The sequence below is a fragment of the Cydia pomonella genome, chromosome 9 (assembly GCF_033807575.1).
Source record: "Cydia pomonella isolate Wapato2018A chromosome 9, ilCydPomo1, whole genome shotgun sequence".
Taxonomy (NCBI): domain Eukaryota; kingdom Metazoa; phylum Arthropoda; class Insecta; order Lepidoptera; family Tortricidae; genus Cydia; species Cydia pomonella.
The window spans coordinates 11,886,215-11,898,202 of record NC_084711.1 but is presented as its reverse complement, the minus strand read 5'-3'; the positions used below and the strand labels follow the sequence as shown (position 1 = coordinate 11,898,202).

General features: G+C 36.5%; 1 protein-coding gene across 1 annotated transcript; it reads left to right on the top strand.

Moving 5' to 3' along the window:
- The first annotated feature begins 2,577 nt into the window (after positions 1–2,577).
- LOC133521391 (serine/threonine-protein phosphatase 2B catalytic subunit 3-like) lies at positions 2,578–5,934 on the top strand. The gene has a single exon (XM_061856332.1). The coding sequence runs from the start codon at positions 3,153–3,155 to the stop codon at positions 4,638–4,640; it is 1,488 nt and encodes a 495-aa protein (XP_061712316.1). The 5' UTR covers positions 2,578–3,152; the 3' UTR covers positions 4,641–5,934.
- The last annotated feature ends 6,054 nt before the right edge of the window (positions 5,935–11,988 follow it).

The following is an 11,988-nucleotide window of genomic DNA, read 5'->3' as shown; positions in this document are numbered from 1 at the left end:
TACTCTCACTAAGACGTAATTAGAGTGACAGAGAAAAATGCCCGCAAATGACGAACTTCGACTTTCGTTGTTATTGCCCTGGTACCTGCATAATTCGGTACCGACTTGATACGCACTTGGCAAAGAAAGTAATGCACCCAATATTTGCCCAAACAACAAATTTACAACGGCCAAGTGTGGACATGTGAAGAGGGAAGAATAGCCTTTCGTAACTTTCTATGAAATTCCATTTCGAGAGAAAACGTTTTCCAAAAAAAAGCTTTTTTATTGCAGAGTTTGAAAAAAAGGATTTTGAACTTACTACTACTACTTTCTTTTCTTTTTCTTTTTTACTTTCTTACTACTTTTTTTTAACTTATAGACTAAGAGCTAGCTCCGGAAGAAAATGGTAAGTACTTATATGATAAAGTGGACTGTATTGATCAGGTCACAGAAACTCTTAGTCTTATGGGCGGGAAACTGAAGTTCCATAATCATGTGATAGACATTTCGAGAATCTGTTATTATCGACTTAAGATACTACCGAGCTAAGAACTAAGAGCTGTTAGAATATACAGGGAGTGCGGAACGCATGTATGCTCGATTTTGTTTCGTTATACCGCCCAGAACTCACATAACTCCTCACCTTAATAACAGCGGATTAATGAACATGGAGTCGCGTCGTTCTCTGCATTTCGCACGTATGCTTTTTGGCATTATTATGTCATTGACACCCCAGTATCTATCTAAAAAGTTGAAATTTTCACAGCGGCATGTTAGAGAAGCTACTCGTTCCGCCACGAAATGCTTGGAACAACATACCGCTGCCCATACGAAACTCTCATTCAATTTTGTCTTTTAAAGTAAAATTAAAAATATATATATGTTAAAATTATCAGACCTGCATTGTGCTAGCTCAAAACTTAGCATTTACTGGGTTTTCAGTGTAGTTTCGGACATAGTCCATAGTCAAAACTCGGACAAATTTCGTTCTAGAATATAAAACTACGTGTATTCAAGTGCAGTAGGGAGCTAGCTCGCTATCCAGAACTGCTGATATGCTGGGTATCAGACCTGCATCGGCTTGGATGGGAAGCTCAGAACTTAGCATTTACTGGATTTCGAGACTATTTTCGGACATATTCTATCAAATATCCTTCTAGAAGATAGAACTGAGTGTATTCTAATGCAGTAGGGAGCTGGCTATCCAGAACTGCTGAGATGCTGGCTGTCAAACCTGGGGTTTTAGCTCGAACTTAGCTTTAATTAGAATATACCTACAATTTTTTTGATGTTCGTATCCCATACGTAAATGTTTTTTTTTACGGTTCTGACTATAACTCATTATATGTATATCGTCTAGAAATGTTATTAGCTTGAATTTAAATGCTATTTTGAGGCTTTCGAGCACCAGCTCGTAAAATAAGGTTCTCTTTGTATTTCGAAGACTGATAAGAAAGTTGCATTTTATCCACATATGTGGCAAAGTATTCTGATGCAAATTTAAGTTGTTTGCTCATGTTGGTTGATACAATTGGCTTAACAGGAAACATTAGTGGTAATTTTTCCTTAAAAACGTTCTCGACATTTTCCTCTCTGGATTTTGGCCCTAAATTAATATATTTTTATGTGAGTTCAATATTAACAGTACCTGTTTCTGTACGTTTTGCTTTTCTTGATACGCAAAAATCAAAACGGTCAGAAACAGACAAAATATCGGCACGATAAGTTTCAAAATTGTAAGTTGGAAGAGGAAAATGTCAAGACGAATTACGAAACCTCGATTTCTGAAATTTTTAGCCTAAGCTGCAGTTGTCTTTATCGCACTAATTTTAAGAGCCGCCCCGTCAGCGCGATGGAAATATTTACCTAAAATTCTCAAATCTGTGAAGGGGCTCAGCTGGTATTTCCTTTTATGTTAAGATTTTTTTAAATACGGTTCATTTGAATTTTATTTGTAAAGTTTTACAGTTAGTATTTACTTCGCTATGGCGTGGTGGATTTTTTGTGTTTCACTCGGAAGCAAAGTTTATTTAACCCTCCTGCCTTGAACCCTCGCAACGCTCAAGATTCCACTTCTTGAACCGCTCGCTACGTTCGTGGTTCAATTTTGGAATCTTTCGCTTGCTCGGATATCAATATTAGCACAAGGGGTTCTACAACAACTTTGCCCCTTGTAAAACAAATAACTATAACAACGCTATTATACGCGGAGCAAAGTACAAATTAAAAATTCGAATCTAATAATAAAATACAATAAAACTCGTTGGCTGTGAAAGTATCGATCTAAGTTTGTGTAATCGAATCGAAAGTATTTAAAATCATCAATTCGGCTCCGCCTAGTTATTTTACACTGGCAACATAAAATGTAGCCGCATGCCTCACTTTTATTTCGCGAATAATACAATTGGAAAAGATTTTCAAGACCGTAATTTATTTACATAATTTTGTTATGTTTGCATATTAAAATTTGGTCATATCGTATTCAGTATTACAATTTTTCAGTATCACCAAAAATCGCATAAACAGCGGACACGAGAAAAAAGTTACCTAATCATTTGTTTTTGACTTGCCGCCGCTGGCGTACCAGTGTGGCTGGTATCTCCCATCCCAGGAGGAAATCTAATCTAATCTTAGACAACAGCTAGCTAGTTTCATTCCGAGCAGCTCGGGGAAAATTAAATGTATAGTTAACGAATGAGAGTAAAATTTTAGCCAGCTTCTACTTAACCTATCTTGTCGGAGATTAATTATCATAGATCTTATTAAAAGACTATGATTTTACAAGTTATTTTAGGATCTCGTAAATCTCATTTTTCTTGCCATATAAAAGAAGCGGCCAGAAATAAAATTATTTTAGTGATGTCTGGATTTTAGATAATAGTTTTATTTTTATGATAAAATGTCCTAAATTAGATTACGTATAGTCGTACTGGCAACTGTTTCTTAAAAACTCAGTGTTACTATTTAATGATATTTTCAAAAGTAATAAAACGCGCTCGATATCCCTGTTTATTTTATTGACCACTCGCCAGATGTTTGCGCATTGTTTTCCAGTGCGCAGTAGTTTCTCTGTCGTGAAATCGGGATTCTGTTTTAGTATTATATCTACTCTGCCATTTTGAAAATAGTGGCGTGTATGGATTAGACCTAGTGTTTTTTATGTGACAAATATGTCCGGGAGCAATGATAAAGTGTCGACTACGCAGCGTATGATCCAAAGTGTTGCTTTCCCTCCAAGCCACAAGCTCACAGTATCGGAAGTATTCGATGAGAAAACTGGACAGCCTCTACCAGATGTACTGAAGCAACATTTTATCTTAGAAGGTCGAATCGAGGAAAATGCAGCTTTACGAATCATTCAAGATGGTGCCACCCTATTGCGATCTGAGAAAACGATGATCGAGATTGATTCACCGGTGACTGTGTGCGGAGACGTCCATGGCCAGTTTTATGATTTGATGAAATTGTTCGAGGTGGGAGGCTCTCCCTCTTGCACCAAGTATTTATTCTTAGGCGATTATGTCGACCGAGGTTATTTCAGTATAGAATGTGTTCTTTACCTCTGGGCTTTGAAGTTATGTTATCCGAAGACGTTATTCTTATTACGCGGCAACCATGAATGCCGACATTTGACAGAATATTTTACCTTCAAACAGGAATGTAAAATCAAGTATTCTGAGAAAGTGTATGATGCTTGCATGGATGCATTTGATTGCTTACCACTAGCTGCTCTTATGAACCAGCAGTTCCTATGTGTGCATGGAGGGCTCTCCCCGGAAATTAACAACTTAGATGATATCCGTAAACTAGATAGATTCAAAGAACCGCCTGCATTTGGAGCTATGTGTGATCTACTGTGGTCTGATCCCCTTGAGGACTTTGGCAATGAAAAAAATGCAGAACATTTCTCGCACAACTCTGTCAGAGGTTGTTCATATTTCTATAGCTATGCAGCATGCTGTGATTTCCTGCAAAGAAACAACTTGTTGTCTATCATTCGTGCCCATGAAGCTCAAGATGCTGGGTACCGAATGTATCGTAAAAGCCAAACCACTGGTTTCCCAAGTCTTATTACTATTTTCTCCGCTCCGAACTACCTGGATGTCTACAACAACAAGGCGGCTGTCCTCAAGTATGAGAACAATGTGATGAACATCAGACAATTCAACTGCTCTCCCCACCCCTACTGGCTGCCCAACTTCATGGATGTTTTCACTTGGTCTCTTCCATTTGTGGGTGAGAAAGTCACAGAGATGCTGGTGAATGTCCTTAACATTTGTTCAGATGATGAGCTTATGACTGAGGGTGAGGATGCATTGGAGGAAGCTAATCTCAGAAAAGAAGTCATCCGCAATAAAATTCGTGCCATTGGAAAAATGGCACATGTGTTCTCTGTGCTTCGTGAGGAGAGTGAATCTGTATTGCAACTCAAGGGACTCACCCCCACTGGAGCTCTGCCTCTGGGTGCTCTCTCAGGTGGCAAGACATCTCTGAAGAATGCCCTGCAAGGCTTCTCTCCTAACCACAAAATTACTTCATTTGCTGAAGCTAAGGGCTTGGATGCCATCAATGAGCGCATGCCCCCAAGGCGTGATGGGCAGCGCACACCTGATCCCCAGGACAAAAAACCTCATGTAAACAGCAATGCACACTCGTGAAGTGTTAGCTCCATCTTCTCTTCGATCCTTACTTTTTGATCCACATTATAGTGGTAGTGAAATATGTGTGAAGGAGACTCAGCTTTTGGAATGATAATATTTCACATTCATAATACTAGGTGGATTTGAAGGGAATTGTAATAGATACAAAATATTTTTAAATTTGGATTTAACTTTTTTTCAATAGTTGAAATTAAAATTTCTCTTAAGATATTACCTCTCGATATTTAAAGTATGTCAGATCTGCAGGCAACAAATTTATTTAGTCAATTAAATATTAAGGAATGCACATTTATTTATAATGCGCTGCACTGTTTAATTTTTGGTAATGTAATTTTAAATTTTTCATATGAAAAAGACATGATATTGTAATGTAAATTTATTCAGATTATCTACTTATACTCTACATTGTTATCTACATTAGTGAAAATTAGACATGTCTATAATTTTCAAAGCATAATTAGCTGTGATATTAAGCGATGATCAGTGTATTATTTAATAGCGATCCGCTAGTGGTGTACGGGCATGTTCATTGGCTAATCATGCATTGAAATATGTAAAGTAAGCAGAGAAGTTCTCGGCTTAGGGCGTGTCTTTATATTCTATTTAAGTAATAAAAATAATTATGTACTATAGTGTGCAGCACATGGTGTGTTGTTGCCGTGCGTGTGTGCTGTGTAAATATGCCTTGTGCGTACACACACGTTATTGCAGCTTTAACACTTGAGATAAATATTACTCTCTTTAATATCTTTGCTACAAGTTGTACTTAATTGTATTTTATTGTACAAAATATACTAAAATTACTATCTATAAACTATTACTTAAATTTAATTTATATTTGGGTGTATGCTGGCCCTTCGTTGCCTGCATGCAGCTGAACTTGTATGCTGGAACATCACATATTAAAGTTTCTTAGCCATAATGTTTCGGTATATAAGGTGTAGTGGCTAGTCTAATTGCAGATTTTCTTACAGCTTCTATTCCAAATTTCACTTATATAATAATATATGGTTAAATGACCTATGCACTGTTGGAAAATCTCTTTTGGTCTGCCAAATAATTATTAATCGATGCAATAAGTTCATATGTGAATACTAAAAGTGGCTTACATCATTTTCAAAGTCAGTACTAAGTATTTTATCTCAATTCAGTGTGTAGTCCTTCATATGTTCTGTACTTTTAAATAAATTTTACCTATGTAAAAAACTAACCATATATTTAATTTTATTTTGTACTAATCATGGGAAGTGTTGTTTTATCCTTATAAAATATATTAACATTGAGCTCCATATATTATGGTTTTAATAAATTAATTTCAGTAAGAAGTAGAATGTTTGGGGTAGGTATGACCTGAAAAGGTAGTTACGAATAGTAATTGATTGTTTGCAATCTACCTACTTAGGTACTATTATCATATTGAGTAAAATACTCTAGCTAAAACAGTAACTAATAGAACAAGTCATGAAACCCAATACATTTTTCCTTGGGGGGGGAATCATTGTCATGTTGAATACAGGTTGTCTCACATCATGGGGCTTTAAATGCAGGGCTCGCTTCTTCTCGCTACACTGAGCTACTTTTATTATGGGACCAACTCCGAAACCGAGAAAATTTTTTTTGGCTTTTTCATACATTTTGGCTGATTAGATGTCGATGTTTCGCTATTTCGGGTTTGTTTCCATAGTAAAAGAAACTCGATTGAGCGAGTAGATAGATAGAATACTCTTTATTGGCACACCTCAGTAAAAGATACAGCTTAAAGAAAAACAATTGATTAGTGATAGAGGCAGAAAACAGGCGGTCTTATCGCTAAAGAGCGATCCAGTAGAATATAATCGAGCCCTGCAGTTAAAGCCCCATGGTGGGAGACATACTGTGTATACACAGAATTTCTAGATCAAAATAAAACCGGCATTTACTTATCCAGCGACAAATGTCGGGTGGTCCTCGGGAATTTCAACGAAATGTTTATACCTCTAAAAAAATAGTGTAACTAACTACCTCTCCTTAAAACAAGCTCCTTCCGCCTGATGTCAGCATGGAAGGTAGACCTATTATAATTTATAAATTGTACTGAAAAAAAAAATTGTACCTTGACTGTAGCCTTAATAAAAATCTATGTAATGATTTCGCTCGTTCTAAGGAGAGGTAAAGTAAAACGACTTTTATTAGAGGTAGGTATATGTATTCGTTTAAATTCTAGCGGTTCTACCGCAAAAATCGAAATATCAGCCTTTTTATCGCTTTTGCATTATGTGAGCGATAGCGAGGCAAATAAAGAAATTTCATTTTTCGCGCTAGGACTAGGCCTCCGAGGTCCACCGCACCAGTATCTGACACGACTTGCTCTGCCTTCGCCTCAATGAAATCAGCATTGTGTGATCTCGGGACCCGTAACCAGTGCCCCTAGTGTAAATTTAGTGTATAGCGAAACGTGACGTACGCGTTTGCGTTAAGTCTCATTTTGTATGGGTTTTTGAACAGCGCGCCAAGCGGGACGTTTTGGAAAGTCAAAAATCTCATACAAAATGACACTTAACGCAAACGCGTACGTAACGTTTCGCTGTCGAAAATATTTACACTAGGGGTACAGTATTCGAAGTGGGAGTTCACGATTACACGTTATTTATGCCACTAGGCGAAAGGAATGAAAGTCAGCATCAATCCGATGTCTTTTTTGTGTCGTTGGGAATCTTGCAGTCCGTGTAATAGGTAACAGCAATGTGTAGTCTCTATTTTGTCAATGACTCATCGAACGGCAGGCACAATGTCGTAATAGTGTTGGCAGACTTGCAGGTAATTAATTTATTCGTGAGGAAGGTATGTATATATAGCACATATTAACCACGCGCCCGTCGTAACGGTACTTGTCTTATGTACCCAGTAGGCAACAAGTAGGTATATTCGTATTACTAGGCATTGTTATAATATACGAATTAACTATTACCTACCTGCATGATCAGTACAAGGTTTGCTTTTTGGAATAGATTTAACGAGTTTGTTTGGTCCTTACCACGTACCAACCTATCATGCTGCAATTATAAAAGCGACCTACAAAGTTTGCATGTCAGAAAACCATAGCGTGTATAACAAAAGCTTTTAATAGCCACAAAACCTTATTACAATAAAGTTGAATTTTTTTCCCATATTAAGTAGCATTAGCGAAAATGTATACAGACATTCAAGTAGACATTATTTCAAGCAGTTCGACTCTGGAACTCCTTACCTCCGAACATTAGACGCGCTCAATTTCTTGCTTTATTAAAAAAAAAATATGAAGTATTAGTTATTTGTCTAACAAGAGAGGAAAGTTGGTTTTTCTTGCGAATGTTGATTTTGAGTCCTTCGCTCGTGATTCTAACTTAGAATCTTGAGCGTAGCGAGGGACTCAAAAACGCGAGATGCAAAATAACTTTGCTCTCGTCTGAAACATACAACTTTTCACCTCAGTAGCGAGAACGGTTAAAAAAAATCATCATCAAGTAAAGTTAACCACAAGGGTAGGCATCATCATTATGACGAAAGCTTCTAGAAATATTCCTGTATTCATGGCCTTCACTAAATTCTACTTTGTCTCACTTCCTGGAGTGACGAAAGTAGGCTTATTCGAGCTGCTGAGGTGAAAAGAATATTACCTATCTCTCCCTTATTGGTTGAAATACAATAGTATTTTTTACTCTATGGTTGATATGGTGCTGTTATACAGTATGTAAATGAACGAAAAGCAATTACTCAAACCCGTTAATGTTTAAGTTTTACTGAGCAACTTTTACTATAGGACCAACCCCGAAATCACAAAAAAATGATTGCCCCATAGGAAATTTCGTGGTTGGTCCCATAGTTGCTCAGTATGACCTCGTTAACGTTCACGCAGTTCAGTTACATATTGTATGTTGATATATTTTGGTTTGTGTCTTATATATTTATTATGTATATCTATTTGTATTTTCTTACATGTGTAAGTTTATTTACTCAGGTTTAGGTTTAAACATATTTATTCTCATAAAAGACATACAAGCCACTTACACGAGAACAGAATTATAAAGTAAAAGTAATCTTAATTACTTACCTAAATTATGATATATAAATTTATTTACAATAATAATATACATAATGGATATATACAGATGATTACTATAACTAGCTTATATCTAAAATAGGCCCTTGAGGCATTGTACCAAGGATGCTGGCGGCATTTCCTCGTTGTATCGCAATACTGATAGGTTGTGCGAGAAAGCCGCCAGCTCTTCGGTCACCAGTTACGTCAACCAGACGTTTCGCGATTTCTCCAAAAAACTTGTGCGCGCTGGGACCCGTTGGATCTAGAGTTTCAACGCCAAATGGTACAAAAATTGTGTGTATGAAAGTAGGCCTACTCTTTTTGATTAATTGTTTTGTCCGCTACCGAAAGGTTGTCTGGAAGAGATCGCTCTATAGCGATAAAGCTAGGTTTAGACGAAGCCAGTGCTGGATACCAGTTTCACTGGCAGTCAACGCTGGCTTGTTATTGGCCTCGTTTAAACAGTTTTTCAAGACAAGCCAGCCTTGGCTGCCAGCAGTGCTGGCTTGTCTGAGGACTGCCGCCAGCGTTACTGGCACAGCCTGTTGTCTGCCTCTATCATAAATCAATTGTTTTTCTTTAAGCTGTACCTACTTTTTACTGAGGTGTGCCAATAGAGAGTATTCTATCTATCTATCTATGTACATACCTACCTACTATACATTACATAAACTTTTAATTATTCTAACGCGTAATTTTTCTTAAACTGTTAGGGCGCATGCAATTTCTTGTGCGATTGATTTATAAGTAACGTGTACCTACTATTTTATTTAGGCACGAGGCGTGGCCTGTGCAGTGACAATATTTAAAATCCTACCTACGGAGCTCTCTTATTTGCTTCATAACCGGACTTGTAATCTCGGTTAAATGTTCTCAATTAATTAGGCAGGATAGGTAAAAAAACAACGTTTTTTTATCAATTGCACAAATTGATTTTTAATGGAGTTGACTTTTCCATTTTAGAGTTTAGCGATCATGAAAATAATAATGAAAGAAAGAAAGAAATGACATGCTGGAGACTCTTCTGTTGCTGCCACTCTTGGCGCAGAATGTGGAAGTTACATAGTTAGTTATATTCCTAGTTGGTACCTAATTTTGGCCATAGGATTTATGAGTATCTACTGTCTAAACTAAAAATCTACCGTTCTCTTTCGGCTTTCTAAGATCGTCAAAGCTGCAAGTCATATTCGTTACTCTTCATCCAGCGCTAAAACGATTATTTATTGGTAAGGCGGCAGTATCACAGTGGTGCGCATCCGAAAACTGCATTTCCTTAACAAATAATTTCAATTAAAACTACTGAACGGATTTTTATGCGGTTTTCACCTATTAAGCCGTATACATTGTTAAGGTTTTGTGTAAACTGGTTAAAATATGACAATATTTGCTATTGAAGTCTGAAAAAACCACGAAAAAGCTTTAATCGAAAACGCTGCCCAATCCGTTTGAGATTTAACAACACAATTTCATTGCTCTACAAAAAAGTCCGCGATGGTGTATGTGGCTATCTTTTAAGGATAATTTTCTATACATATATATACCATATAACCAGTGTTATTTTCTACAAAAATATCATATCACGTACCTACTTAATATGTGGTATTTGCAAAGCGATTTACACGGATACAGTATTATTCATGTTTATCAAATTAATTACGTTAGTTATACCTATGTATGAACACAATCATAATCGTTATCTGTACATGGGCCCTTACACCATACAATTTAAATTAATATTTCAGGAGTAGGTACCTAATGGTAACTATCTATATAGTTCCGTCAGTTAGGCCTATGCCTAAATGGATCACAAACGCTCATTTATGGAGAATAACCGAACATGCACCCGTACACAAGATCTAGACGCGGAAATGGCACTGGATTGGGCATATCCTCAGGAAACCATATTGGCCCTGACCTGGATGATGCTGGCCAAACGGAAACATGGTCGCCCTAAATTTACTTGGCGTCGTTCTGTGGAGCAAGAGCTGGGTGTATTGGGGAGGTTACCCACCTTGGGAGTACCTTGGGAGTAAAAAATGATTCGAGCCCTACACCCCAGCAGAGGGTAACAGGATAAAAAAAAAAGAAGACCCAATCGTATATAAAGTTCCGTTTCGAGACATATAATTTGTACGAAATGTTAAAAACGCTAACATCCGTTACTGCCAATTTTTACACCACCTTATGCTCTGCGATACTGCTTTACTTACCCACACCATGCACTTCGTACGGTACCAAATAAGGAGGAAGTAGATGTATACCACCACCACGTGACCTTCCATACAAAAGAGAAAACGTTTTTCCACTTCTAAATATTTTCCATTCTCCATGATTTTTTAATATGTTAATGTTATTGAAAAAAAAATTTGTTCCCCTTGCAATGACCCTAAAGTAATAATAAACAAACCCAAGAAAAGACGAAAATAAATAAATAAATAAAAGCGTATTAGCGTAAAATAATTAAATTTTTGTTCCCCTTCAATACCCCACGCACTGAATAACCTGTGTTAGGACATGAAACAATCATCGTCATCATCATCCTATATATTTTTTTTAATTATTTCATTGCAAGTTTGAGAAAAGCACTATACAAATCTCGGCAAGATACGGGGATGCCGGCCGCGAATCCCTATCGGACCTTGCTACGCTCGGCCGTCTATATCTACTTGGCCGGCATCCCTTTGTTTCCCGTCCTCTATAGTAATGTACTATTAAAATGTCATAATTATTATATTTCTCATCTTCCTCTATAACATAGCAATGATTGTGCAGTGACTTCTAAATTAGAAGTATAATAAAAGCGTTATTATTATTTTACAAGTTTTTTTATTTCTTTTTTTTTACAAATATATTTTTTTTTATTTATACAATTACCAATTAGATTTATTTAAATAGTAAGAATACAAATTTATTTATTTATACAATAATTAAAACAAGTTTTATTTTTCTAGTTATAAACGATTTGAGTTACATAAAATTCACAAATTCACTCGCATACATTTGGGAAAAGGGTCCTTATGACCAATCACAGGCAAAAATTATTGATCATTACAATATAGCACTATATTAACTCTATTTATTTACTAATCTTGTATTAAGGCGCGGTGAATAGTAAAATGCGCTATTTTTAAATCGATATTTACAGGCTTGTACAAGGCTTTCAACGATTATTTTCTAGTATGTATAACTTCAGTCTTTGAACTAGCCGTATGCTTGTCAGAAACACGATGGCTCATCTTTTTCTCGATAGATTTTTGCTTTGAAAATATGCTTAAAACTGTATTT

Excerpts from the sequence above, each read along its gene's own strand:
- LOC133521391 (XM_061856332.1), top strand. The coding sequence starts at position 3,153 with ATGTCCGGGAGCAATGATAAAGTGTCGACTACGCAGCGTATGATCCAA.